We start from the raw sequence: 13,883 nt of genomic DNA on the forward strand, positions 1-13,883 counted from the left end.
TTTTAGTTGAGCCTTTTCCAAGTAAGTTGCAAAAGTCATGACACTTTTACCTAAAATACTTGAACATACATCTTCAAAGAGTAAGTACTTTTCCTGTGCAAGTTCAGTACCATTATCACACCAGAGAATGTTAACACCAATTCCACTGGTATCATGTAATTTTTCCATAGAGGAAATATTGAAGTGATGAGATTGTTTATCCATTTTCAGAGTATGAAAGCATATGCTCTTACTCTAAACAGTATTAGAAAGACAAAGTTCTGCACAAATTGCTTTAAAACTCATGTTATCGTAGTGGGGAAAATGTTTTTCACACATTCTAATAACTTATAAATTAAGCTTTTAGAGTTTTTCTTTTTTTTCTTTTTCTTTTTTTTTTGGAGAGAGAGGGAGGGAGGGAGACAGACGGACAGACAGACACAGAATCTGAAGCAGGCTCTAGGCTTCGAACTGTCAGTGCAGAGCCTGATGCAGGGCTCGAACACATGGACTGTGGGATTATGACCTGAGCCGAAGTTGGACGCTTAACTGACGGAGCCATCCAGCCACCCCTAAAAATATTTTTTGGATGATGAGATATTTTGAGCACCACAAGAAATAGGAAGAAATCTTGCTGATAATAGAACAGCATCCATTTACTGTTTTGTCAGGTCTTAACATTTTGCTGTATTTGTTGCAGACATTTAAAAATTTTTTTTGTACTTTATTTATTATTTATTTATTTTTTGAGAGCGCGCACACACAAGTGGGAGAGCGGCAGAAGAGGAGGAAGGGAGAAATCTTACACAGGCTCCATGCCTAGAGCGGAGCCTGATGCCAGGCTCAATCTCACAACCATGAGATCACGACCTGAGCCAAAATCGGGTCAGACCCTTAACCGACTGAGCCACCCAGGTGCCCCAGAAATTTTATTTTTTAAAAAGAGAGAAGACCTGTAGTTAAATTGAAGCCTCTGTGTAGTCCTCCACGATTCCTCTCCCCTCCCCCTCTTCATGAACTAGAAGTTGCAACTTTCTTCAATTCTCTTTCCCCTCATTTTTTTTACTTTCTTATGTATATGTGCATATCCATAAGTAATATTTGTCATTGCTTTGCGTGTTTAAATAAATAGTAGCATACATTTTAGTTCTGTATTTTTAAGATTTGTTGATACTGATAGAAGTAGCTGTACCTCATTTATAAAAGTTACATGCATATACCATATTTTCCTTATTTGTTGATGTACATTTAGGTTACTTTCAATTTTTTGCCATTATATATAGTGCTGTAAACAACATTTATGAATGTCATTTTGAGCACATATGTGTTTCTGTAGGGCAGTAGGGCAAGATTTTCCAGGCTCTTTTGTTCATTAGACGTAATAAGAAATGTATTTTACATTGAGACCCAGCGTGCGCACATTACATGCACAGATATAATGGAAGCTGTAGTTCTATAAAAATAAAATAATTAAAAAAAATTTACCCTGAAAAAATCCTTAGCCATACAAGAGATGCATCCTTGAAATAATGTATCTATCCCCTCATTGTAAAAAGTGCTGATCAGGACCCACATTTGACAAATAATGACCTAATGTATATAACCTGAAGCAAAATTGCTTTTTTTTTTTTTTAAATATTTATTTATTTTTGAGAGAGAGAAAGAGAGAGAGAGCATGAGCAGGGGAGGGGCAGAGAGAGCGGGAGACACAGAATCTGAAGCAGGCTCCAGCCTCCGACCTGTCAACACAGAGCCCAACGTGGGGGTCAAACCCATGAACAGTGAGATCATGACCTGAACTGAGGTCAGACACTTAACCAACTGAGCCACCCAGGTGCCCCATATAATTGCTGGTCTTAATGGTGCGTGTCTTCAGCTTTGCTAGAGATGAAAAAGTTACTCTTTATTTAAAAAAAATTTTTTTAATGTTTGTTTATTTTTGAGACAGAGCGAGTAGGGGAGGGGCGGAGAGAGAGGGAGACACAATCCAAAGCAGGCTCCAGGCTCTGAGCAATCAGCACAGAGCCTGACGCAGGGCTCAAACCCACAAACTGTGAGATCATGATGTGAGCCAAAGTCGGACGCTTAACCAACTGAGCCACTCGGGTACCCCAAAAAAGTTACTCTTTAAAGTGGTTGTACCAAAAAACTACATTTCCGTCAACAGCATTTGAGGCCTCCTGTTTGTTCATATCCATACCAACACTTGTCTGGCTTTTTTAGTATTTGCTAATGTGATGGATGTGAAATGGTATCCCATTGTTGTCTCAGTCTGTTTTCTAACCAAATATTTTGAGTGCCTTTTCTCTGTGAGGCCCTTGCAAAGCAGTAAGGGTGCTACCATGAAAAGCAAGACATAGCTCCTCTGTTCTAGGAGAGAGAGGTGAACTTTGTCAGCCCTTGAATGACAGAGTGACATAGAGGAGGGAGTAATGCGCAGCCCACTTGGAAACGTGGCTCTTACGAGAGGTGAAGCTTGACCTTGGTCTTGAAAGATGAGTAGGCATTTTCGGACAGCATACAGACTTGAAGGACATTCCGGAGGGAGAAGAGGGAACGAGGCAAAGGCATAGAGCTATAAAAGCCCATCATGAATGTGCACAGAGTTACTGGATTGGGGAGGCCAAGGCACAAGCAAAGACTCTGCAGACGTGTGGGGGGCTGAGGGAATTGTGTTCTGCAGGCACTGAGAGGCATTGGTGAAGGTTTTAAGTGGGGGTATTAACAGATTTTTTTTTGTTTTATTTTTGAGATAGCGCATGCATGCACGCACACAAGCAGGGGAGAGGCATAGAGAGAGAAGGACAGGATCCGAAGTGGGCCCTGTGCTGACAACAAAGAGTCCGATATGGGGCTTGAACTCACGAACTGTGAGATCATGACCTGAGCCGAAGTCTGATGCTCAACCAAGTCACCCAGGACCCCAACAGGAGAATTTTTTGTTGTTGTTGTTAAGTCTATAAATGGGTTTTGGTATTTTAAAATTATGGTCAGTCGAGCTTTTGTTTTAATTTCAGTTTCAGACTCATTAGTTTGGCTCTTATTTATTACTGCCCTTTTGAAACACGCAGATAACAGAAATTGATATTTTTCCTTTGAACTGAGGTTGGTCATTTACTTTCCAAAATAGAAATAATTGTAGCCTAGCACTGAATACATTTGCTCTCATCCATGCCTTCTTGCTTTTAAGAGGCACAGCAGATGGTCTAATGGGTATTTTCTTTCTATCATCAAATCGGAATAGGTGTAGGTTTATACAGGGTTGGTAATTTTAAGAATTTGTGTTTTTGGACATCTTTCATGAGGATATTTTTGATCTTTGCGTCTCTTGCCATACATCACAGCAAGTATGAATACAGTTGTAAGAACCTCATGTAGAGAGCTTGAGTGGCTCTCGTTAATCAACTGTGTGTGTGTGTGTAAAGGTGATGATAAGAGCCCTCTCTTTGGGGTCTTGCCACTTTTGGCATTCCTGAGCTGCCAGTCTTTTTTTTTTTTTAAAGCTCCATGCCAGTGTGAGGCTTGAACTCAGGCCCCCCAAGATCAAGAGTTGCATACTCTACTGACTGAGCCAGCTATCATGTGTCCCTCTGCCAGTCCTTTTTAATGGGAGCATTTGTCTTGCTTTAAGACAATTGAAAATTGAGGCTGATCAGCACCCAGTTTAAATAGAAGCAGTTTTAGAGACCAGGTTGGAGGTAGTTGCAGGATTCTGAAGCTCTCAGTGCCTTCAGAGAAGAAATGTTAAATGTATAGCACAGAATAGTAATGGTCGTTGGTGTGTGTTTGGTTTTAGCTCTTGGTAACGAATCCCACACTTGGGTTTGTTTTAAGGAGAGTACTCAAAGCTATGTTCGTTGAGATGCGGGGGGCAACATGGAATACTGCATAGATATTATTTTTAATTTAGGAAAATCACATGCAGGTAGATTTTTAAAAAGAACTCTTCTAAACCTTACAGTTGAAAGTTGTAGTTTTCTTTCCTAGCTACTTGATGCTATAAAATCACCCACATCCCTCCATGATATCTCTAAAAGTCTTTTTATTAGCTAAGGACTTATTTCAGGGAGCAGCATACCTGGGATTAAAAGAACTGGACAAGTTTGTATTGCCCAATATTCCTGCCTGTGACCTTTCCTCTCAGAAACCCCCACAGTGTGCGTTCTGTCAGCCTTGTCATCTCCTGTCATCCACTCACAGCCTCCAACACACATACAGACAACACACGCACAGTTTAGCAGGTGCAGAAGGAGTAGGGGTAGAGGGTCTGCTATTAGGGTAGGGGCTGGAAGTGTTCTATTTACTTCCTGCCTTTAGCAGATGTAATACTTGTTAACAGGTTGGCAGCAGACGTGGGCTGGATCAGTTGGATACAAGGTGACTGTTCTAAAATAAACAAAATGAAACAGCATAATCTTGAATTTGTGGGCAACATGTGGGACTGAGCAAATGAGACTTTTGCAGGTGGTTTGACCATTAGCTGTGAGCATGCTACCAGTGTGTTAGGCAAGTGGACAGGATGTTCTGTGTGTGTACTGTATAACCTTGAAGCCCTGCATCTATTTCCATTTCCCCAGGAATGAAAGCTAAAACAGAAAAGCTACTTTCCTTCCTTTAGCTTTCAAAACAAAAGTAAGGCTTGCAAAGTCTGGACCTAGACTGTTGCATAGTGTTGGAGAGGATGCTTCTTGTCCTGAATTTGATTTTTGATAGGGATTTCTTTTTTCTTTCTTTCTTTCTTTCTTTCTTTCTTTCTTTCTTTCTTTCTTTCTTTCTTTCTTTCTTTCAATTCTTCTAGAACTTGAGCATAGATAAATTCTTTTTTAATGTTTATTTTTAAGAGACAACATGCCAGTGGGGAAAGGGCGGGGGACAGAGGATCTGAAGTGGGCTCCGTGCTGACAGCAGTGAGCTGGAACTCACAAATAGTGAAATCATGACCTGAGCCAAAGTCAGGTGTTCAACCAACTGAGCCACCCGGGCGCTCTGATGAATGGTTTTTAAAAAACGAGAAGCAAGCACAAAACATTAATCACTTGTTATGATTCTATAGCAAATGATTGAGAAATTTAAAGCAAATCTGTTTGGGGCGCCTGGGTGGCTCAAGTCGGTTAAGCGTCTGACTTTGGCCCAGGTCATGATCTCACGGTTTGTGGGTTCGAGCCCTGCGTTGGGCTCTGTGCCGATAGCTCAGAACCTGAGCCTGTTTGAGATTCTGTGTCTCCCTCTCTCTCTGTGCCCCTCCCCTGCTCATGCTCTGTCTCTCTTCCTCAAAAATAAACATTAAAGAAAATTTTTTTAAAAAAAGCGCAAATCTGTTAAGGTCTATATAAGCTAAGCATGTTGGTTTCTGTGGTAGATGAAGCCAGTGCTGTATCATAAGACTTTTCCTATTTTTCTTAAATTCCTTGAACTGGATATATATTTTTTTAATGTTTATTTTTGAGAGAGAGAGAGAGCAAGCAAGCAGGGGAGCAGCAGAGAGAGAGGGAGACACAGAATGTGAAGCAGGCTCTAGGCTCGGAGCTGTCAGCACTGAGCCCGACGTGGGGCTCAAGCCCAGGAACCATGAGATCATGACCTGAGCAGAAGTTGAATGCTTAACCGACTGAGCCACCCAGGCACCCTGAACTGGATATGTTTAATGGCAGAAGACTTCTATAAGCCAGTTATAGTACCCACTAAAAGTTTGTGTTTAGGATATTAGGGCTTTGGACTAAATAAATGTGATTATCTACCTATACAAAAAAGCTGAAGACCTATAAACCAAAAACGTGCATCTGAGAAAGCCTTGTGAGAGAGAGATTTATGAATTTCTTCTGTCATGTCATTAATGATTGAACCTGGGGTGAAAGGCACATTTTAGCTGGATGGACTTAGGAGGCTGGCCAAGGACAAGGAATTTTTTTATTATAGGTTGTTTTTGCATTGCCTTTGATATGTTTCTAAATCCGGAACTAATGATTGGAAGAAAGCTCTGGAATTCAGTATTTTTGTGACTTTTGAGGTGGGGGGGTGAGGCTCAAACATGACTACATGTTGGGGACCGGGGATTTTTTGCAAGACAGGCAGACTGGAGTCTGGGTTGCTTAGTCTGTTTGCTTGTGCTTTGGCCACAGGTGCAGGCAGACTGTTTTACAAAGCGTTTAAAGTTCTGCTTCTCAGCAGATGCCTTTCCAGTGTTTCTTCCTGGTGCTCTGAAAACCATATGTGGGGGAAAATGATCTTGTTCAGTTTAGAGGGTAAGGGCGTTGTCTGCCTGAAAGCACCAGTAGGATTATTTAATTTTTTTTTTTTTTTGAAGTTTGAGGCAAGAAATGAGAAAACTTCCCGCCATTTAACAAAATGGAGCCAAGCCACTGTGGGTTTTTTTTTTTTTTTTTTTGGAAATATGTTTCTACCACTCCTTTAAAGCTATAAAAGTTAATGTCATAGCCTGAGGGAGGGATGCTGTTTCCCCTAAAAGATCAGTTCTAGGAAGGTGTGAGGTTGAGTTGTCACTTGGTCTGTAACTTAAACTGATAAAAAGCCTCTTAGAGTGCTTACTGTGTGCCAGGCACTGTGCTGTTAGCACTTTAGATATCTTAATCCTCAAAATACCCCAAGAGGTAGGTTCTGTTGTCATTTTTCCTGTTTTACAGATGAGAAACCTGAGGCTTAGGCCTCAGTCTCATGCCAAGTAAGTTGCAGGGCTGGGTGATAAACTCGGGCTGACTCTAAACCCACTAAAGTCGACATAACAGTGCTGCTATTTCGGCAGACCATGTGGAAAGGAAGGTGGTCTTCTTTTCCCAAGGGAGACGACTCGCAGAAGGTAAGTTACGGTCATAAAGAAGGCTAGTGTTGAACCCAGAATTCAAACCCGGGTCAATTTGAAGTGAAAGCCTGTGTTCTTTCCACTGAGTGTATTGTATTACCTCTTAGAGTACATTACTGTAATATCTGATTTACTAAGATCTTTTTATTTCTGGTGCTAGCTGCTCTCAGTTTATAGAGGGGGTTGTTTAAAAAGTTCATTTGTGAGGTGATGGCGTGGAAACCAGAATACATTCTCTGCTGGCAGTGAGTGCTGAACCTGGTTGTGGTTCCGAGGCCAGAGCCCTTTGGGACAGTTGATATGTCTCACCTTCTTACGCCTGTGATACCAAAGGCCGTTCTGAGACCTACTCTGAGTTCTGAGGAGGAAGAGAAGCAGATATGTGTTCCTACTTGTTTCCAGATTCCATTTGTCTCTTTGCAGATGTTATCTCCCTTGGTACAAGTAACAAATTTATAAAGTATGGATTTGAGGGTGAGCACGGAGCCTCTGAGGGCAGACTTGGTTCTGATTATGGCTGGACCAGTTACTGGTTCTCCCATTCACTCTCTACTAGGTGATGTGAGATGAAGCTCTTTTCTAAGGCTTAGTTTCCTCATCTGTAAAATGTCTGGGTGCCCTCATTGTAGGGCTTGAATGAGACAAACAGGCATTAGGTGCTCAGCATAGTTATCTGGACATGGTAGATGACCAAAAAATGATGGCAGTGGTTTAATCTGCTTTATGGTGCAATCCGTTATCAAAGATTCTTGTAGAGGTGAATGCTTTCTGGAGTAGACTGTGGTGTAACATTCTGAATTGGGTTTTAGGTTAAGATTGGGATTCTCTTTATTTTGTAGTCACATGTAAACCAGTAAATTGCCTTGTAATTCAAATACTGTATCCTCAAATGATCTTTTGTAAAATTTTATATACTTTAAAACCTTGACTTTATTTTTTATTAAAAAGAATTTTTTTCAATGTTTGTTTATTTTTGAGAGAGAGAGCATGAGCAGGGGAGGGGCAGAGAGAGAGAGAGGGAGACACAGAATCCAAAGCAGGCTCCAGGCTCTGAGCTGTCAGCATAGAGACCGATGCGGGGCTCAAACTCTCGAATCGTGAGATCATGACCTGAGCCGAAGTCAAACAGTTAACCGACTGAGCCACCCAGGCACCCCTAAAACCTTGACTTTAATTGAAAACACAGTTGGTTGTGTTGCACAAAGTATTTTAAGGGTTGAGCATACATTTTGATGAATGGCTTTGAAATTAACAATATTCATGAGCCGTTTAAGTTCTTTTTGCAGTTAAACATAATGCACTTTTTGTTTCTCAAATGGAGAAACTGAGGTAGGAAGTGGAATGGACTTTGCCCAAGAGTTATTGACTAAAGGAAGGGTGGGCAAATCATAGATATCCTATAAAAGGCCAAATAGCAATTTAGACTTTGTGGACTATTATGGTTTTTTTTTTTCCCCCAACTACTTAACTCAGCTGTCCCAGCACAGAAGCAGCCATCAATAATATGTAAATGGGAACACCTGGGTGGTTCAGTTGATTAAAGCCTAGGGCTCTTGATTTCGGCTCAGGTGATGATCTGTCGGTCGTGAGATCGAGCCCCACATTGGGCTCTGGACTGCGTGTGCAGCCTGCTTAAGATTCTCTCTCTCCCACTGCTCCTTCCCTGCTCGTGCAGGTGCACACACACTCTTTCTCACAAACAAACAAACAAACCCAAAAAACGTAAATAGATCACCTTGGCACGGTACAATAAATCTTTATTTATGAAAACCGACGATGCCATAGGTGGTGGACCCATGGACTAAAGAAACATACTTCTGTTTCACTGTAAATCCCTGCCTTGGTCCTGCATCTCTCTCTGTAGGTTGATATAGATTGATTAAAGGTTGATTATTCCACAGGCTTCATGCTCAGTCTTTGCAGATTACAAATCCTTTACCATAAAATGACTCAGGTGTTTACATCTTCAGTTGAGCTGTTTCCCAGACTCTAGATTGGTACAGCTTCCTGCCTTTCAAACTTCTCTTCAAGAATATCCCAACTGGCCCCTAAAACTTTAACATGTCTGCTATTGATTTCTGTATTATATCCTCTAAAGTCAGACCATGAGTGTGTGTGTGTGTTTTCACTCAGCTGTTACCCAAGTGGGAAACCTGAATGTCATCCCTTTACTCCTTATTCTGCCTTCTTGACATCTTTACTCTCTCTGCCTACCCCCCCCATCCCTACCACCACTGCTTAATTCAGGCCCTCATGATCCACCTGGGCTGTTGCAGATCACCCCACAGCTTCAGAGCTCCTTGTGTCTAGTCTCCCTCCTTCCAGTCTGCCTTTCATTTTGCTGCTGGAGTGATACTGTTTTCAGAATATCCGATCTTGCCACTTCCTGCTGGAAACCCCTTAGTTGCTCTTCAGTGCCTGTGGTTTAAAGCCCAACCTGGGTATAGAAGGTCCTTTTGATAGGGAGGGGTAGTGCCTGCCTACAGTGAGGGTCCAAGATGTAGGACTGCACCCACCCTGCAGGTGACCAGCCTTCCAGAGGGGAGTGGCTGACTGTTGTGCATGGTCCCTTCTTCTGGCTCGCTTGCCTTTATCCTTTAGTTTCACCTCATGCATTGCATTTTCCTCTGAGCCTTCCTGGAGCTCCCATGCCCATCTCCGTATCTACCTTAGGTGCTTTTCCTGTCTTGTGTGTGCTCCAGTAGCATTCTTTGCTTTCCCCGTGAGCAGTTACACTTTATAATCAGCTCTGTGCTTGTAGCTTCAACCCCCCACACTAACTACCCCCGCCCCCACACACAGGCTGCTCCCTGGAGGGTAGATCCTGTGTCTTTTATGTACCTTTGTCCCCAGCTGTTAGAACTGTACACTGTATACCTGGGCTTGGACATTTTGAAGAATGGGCAATATCAGTAAAGAGGTAGGGCCACAGGTACATTTTTCTTTCTTTTTGGGGTGTCCTTATTTTTACTCTTCCTGGGGAATTAAAAGCCTAAGGAAAGTAGCAAAAGGAAAAACCCTTGGGCTCGGGTATCTAGTGCAAAAAATGCTGGGTATACAGGCCTGGGGCTTGGAACTGATCCTTGTATGCTCTTCGTGGCCCAGCAGCTCACTCCTGAGAGCTATGGTTCTTCATTTGGAGTGTAGATCAGAACCCATGGGGCTCTTCATTAAAGTATACGTGTCTGCTGAATACCTACCACCCTCCCTACACCCCCACTTCTCTGTGGGGCAGGGCATGTTAATACCCTGGTGATTCTTACAGATTTTCCTCATGTTTCCAGTCATTTCTTCCCCTGTCATTTTCTCCCTGCTCCTTATATTTCATAGTTCTTCATTGATAATTCTTATGTCTTATTTCCCTCCATTTAGATGGGGGCTTTGGGTGCAATAAGGACCGCACAATGAAGATGTTAGCATCTCAGTTTAGAACCCTCAATGCATTTGTACTTCCTAGTAGAAACATTGGTATAGATGGGGATTAATGTTCCAAAGTAAAATCGTGTACTTCAGCTACAAGTGAATTAAGTTGGCTTTTATTCATAAAGAAATACATTCTGAATTAAGTAATGGACTTAACTTTTGGAACAAAATGTAAGTCTGTTACCGAAGTAAGGACTCATGGAATCAGACCATTACAGATCATTATGCTGTCCCTCTTGCTGTACCTGCCTCTGATACCCTGACTTCTTACCATTGCAGATAGATACCCAGGCGCTCTATAAAGGCAGCCTTTTGGGGGGAGGAACATCAGGTTGGCCCTGGAAGGTGGGTTGGATAATGGGAAGGAGGTGCACACTTGTATGTCTGTGCAGTGAAATCACAAAGATTCAAACAGTTATTTGCTGTCATATTTAGAAGTATACTTGGCTGGTTTTGAGATTCAGCCTGTGCAGACAGTTAGCTGGAGCTTCTAAAGAGGAAACCTCTTTATTCTTAAGTGATTGCTTGGTAATCTACATAACAAATGAGCCATTTTGCTTCAGAGATGTGAAATCGGCATCTGTAAGTGAATAGTTTTGAAACTAAAGTTGTTAAGACAAAAGTTCATCTTTTCACGGTAGGGTTTCTCTAGAAAATGCTCTTTACTCTATTGAAATGCAGCTAGTTTAAACTAGGAAAGCATATTCCAATAATAGGCCCATGCAATTAGCCTTTCCTATAATGGAGTGAATGCTGGAATTTTTTGTGCATTATCATCATCAATTGGTGTTTGTCCCAGGGGAACCACATAATAGCTAGAAAACCTTGATTGAGAGATGCAGACAAAGGTTTCTATCTTAATTCGTAGGCATGCTTTAGTTCTTCAAACTAATAAAATGTTAGGCTCTTAAATCTAACACTTTTTTGGTAACCATCTGCTGAGCATAAGACTGAGAGATGGTGCTTCAAAACTATGTCATTATTTCGAATTAGAAGAAAATGTTGAGGGACTGACTCTTCATTTAGTGCCATATTCATACTAGACCTTGTATAGAAATGACACAGTGGTGTGCTGGCGAATGTTGAACAACTGCCCTGGGGGGATAAAGCCTTGATGCGTAGCATTTGCTGATTTCTGAAGTGCAAGTACTCCACCATGGCTGGTTTCAGACCACAGATGTGATGTCACTGAACTTACAGTTGGGAAGAAATGCATACAGCAGTCAGCTAGCTTCTGCACACTGCTGAATTAACCTCATCGATTGAAGGTCCAGAATTTTATAGCCTGGATTTTTTTTTTAAACCAGCCTGGATTTTTTTAATACTTAATTCCATTCCTGTCTTTACCTTTGTCCTTTGTTTTTTTTTTTTTTTAATTGGCCTTATTGATGTATGATTTATGTACAGTAAAATTCAGCAATTTCAGGTGTGCAGTTTGAGTTTTGACATATGTATATTTTCACCACAACCATGATACCTTATTACCTCTTCTATACACAGTTGCCAGATTAATTTTTCCAGAACCTTGCTTTGCACACACCACCCACCTGTGCATAAAACCATCGCGGCCTTGTACCGTCCATAGGATAAAGTACAGCCTTCTGTGGTCTGGCTCTCTGCTGTCTTCTTGTCTACTTCTCTGGCCTTATTGACTATTGCCTGGCTAAATTAATCTCTTACTCCTCCAAAAAGACTGACCAGCTGGTTCCTAGCACAGTTCCTGTATCATCTGTGCCTTTGCTCATATCTCTATCTGCTTGCAATACTCCTGTTACCTCACGTTGCTTCTTATCTTGACTGTCTTGCCTTTCTTTAAAAGTCTGGTTTCCACCCCATTTTCTTCTTACGCAGTCCAGGCTTTAGTGATGACTGCCTCATTTGACCTATCATACCATTATTTGGCACTTAACTTTGCAACTTGTATTGAAATCCCAGGTTTTTTATGGAGTAGTTTGTTCTTCTCCAACAAAGTTGTCAAGTATGATAGGGTAGGAAGTTTAGTACAGCTCAATTTTTAGCATTTGGCATTGCTCAGAAAAACAGTAAGTGGTTCTTATGACAAACTTTTCAACTCAGTGAGTCACAAACACACTCAGTGACACCGTTGGGGAGAATGATACTGTGCTGTATCCTAGACCTCTTACAGGATGAAGGTTTGCCTTGTTACAGAGCGTGTGTGTGTGTGTGTGTGTGTGTGTGTGTGTGTGTAGTAATGTTTCTCAAAACCAACCTTAGTGATTAAAGTACACATTGGAGCTTTTATCTTTGCCTTGAAAATTCATTCAAAGGTGGTTAGCATCATGGACTTTGAACTCTTGGCAAGATTTAAACATTTTAAAGTAGGTCCCAAAAGAACGTTCTTTGTTCCTTTCAACAAGCTTTATTTCACTTTTTGAAGTATTGGTAAGAAGTCAAGAGGGTGTATCTCCTTGATTTCCTTCCTGTCCCAGGAAGCCATATTATGGTGTTCTGAAAGAACTTTTGTGTCTTTTTCAGTAACTTTGCTATAAGCAAATTGTTGTTTGTTTGTTTGTTTTTAATTTGTACTTTATCTGTAAAAAATTGTATATGCAATTGTTGAAATACGACGTTGAATCAGCATCCAACAAGTGTGTAGAACAATTCTAGATGCCTGTCTCTATGCACGTTCCTCTTCTGTCCTTTAAATACTGGGTGTACCTAGGTTCCACAGTTGGTCATTATCTCTTGTTAGGAGACACACTTTTCTTGGGTGATTTCACCTGTTGTCCTAATACAAGTGTCTCCAAAATTTTAAAATTCCTGGTCTCTTGAGTTGTAGTCTTGAACGGCCAAATGCCAACAGGATATCTCCACCAGACCACCCTTGGGAGATTGCAGATTTAACATGTCTTGAATAGAACACCCTCTGTGAGTCTTTGTGTCTCTCAGATTGCTCTTGCTCTCTTGCTGAATCGTATCGCCACGCCCAGATAACTCAGGTCTAAAACATTAGAGTCCTCTTTGGCTTGGCCCTCTTCCTTCACCTTCTGAAAGGTCAGATTCACGTCAAATGTTTTTCTTAAAGCCTAAACGTTTTTCTTTTGTTTGAAGTCAGGCTTGCCTCATCCTTTGTTGGGAGAGGGGCTTCCTACCTCCCAGTACATAACTGGTGAACTAAGAGCAGATCCATTTCCCTGGCATCAGATTACCAAGCTCATGAATCTTAAAGGTAAAATTGGAAAGCCTGTATGTGTAATTTACAGTGTGCACCAGTGTGTTCTCTCCCTATAGGTAGACATCGCTAGGAGCCCATACCGTAACTAAAAGATGATCTGAGAAGGAATCAGAACAAAAACAATGAGATGAGTCAAATGTTTAATGGCTTCTCATAATTTAATGGTGCCGTCATCTCATAATAGATCCCTTATGACCAGAAAACTCATTTTTATGAGCAAAGGCTCCTGCTCCCTTGCTCAGTGGCCCCTGCCAGCCTTTTTCTCTAATTTTTCCCACAGTGCTTGTAGGACTGACCCTTTCTTTTCTTTTCTTTTTTAATTTTTAAAAATTAAAAAAAAAGTGTTTATTGGGGGGGGAGGGGTGGAGAGGGAGAGAGGGAGAGAGAGAGCGAGCGAGAGCAAGCACACCCCAAGCAGGCTCCAGGCTGCCAGTGCAGAGCCCAACATGGGGCTCGATCCAAAGAAGT

At 41.6% G+C, this 13,883-nt stretch overlaps 1 protein-coding gene across 5 annotated transcripts in view; it reads left to right on the top strand.

Moving 5' to 3' along the window:
• Positions 1-13,883, top strand: part of UBE2H (ubiquitin conjugating enzyme E2 H) — a 101,442-nt gene that overhangs the window by 23,559 nt on the left and 64,000 nt on the right. For 3 of the 5 annotated variants that reach the window (XM_053218087.1, XM_053218086.1, XM_027075464.2), the window contains exons 2-3: positions 6,621-6,658; positions 6,740-6,793. The exons of the other annotated variants lie outside the window; for them this stretch is intronic. In XM_053218087.1, coding sequence (XP_053074062.1) covers positions 6,621-6,658; positions 6,740-6,793 — 92 coding nt within the window. The remainder of the gene's footprint in view (positions 1-6,620; positions 6,659-6,739; positions 6,794-13,883) is intronic. 5 annotated transcript variants of the gene reach the window in all.

Source organism: Acinonyx jubatus, chromosome A2, assembly GCF_027475565.1.
Source record: "Acinonyx jubatus isolate Ajub_Pintada_27869175 chromosome A2, VMU_Ajub_asm_v1.0, whole genome shotgun sequence".
Taxonomy (NCBI): Eukaryota; Metazoa; Chordata; class Mammalia; order Carnivora; family Felidae; genus Acinonyx; species Acinonyx jubatus.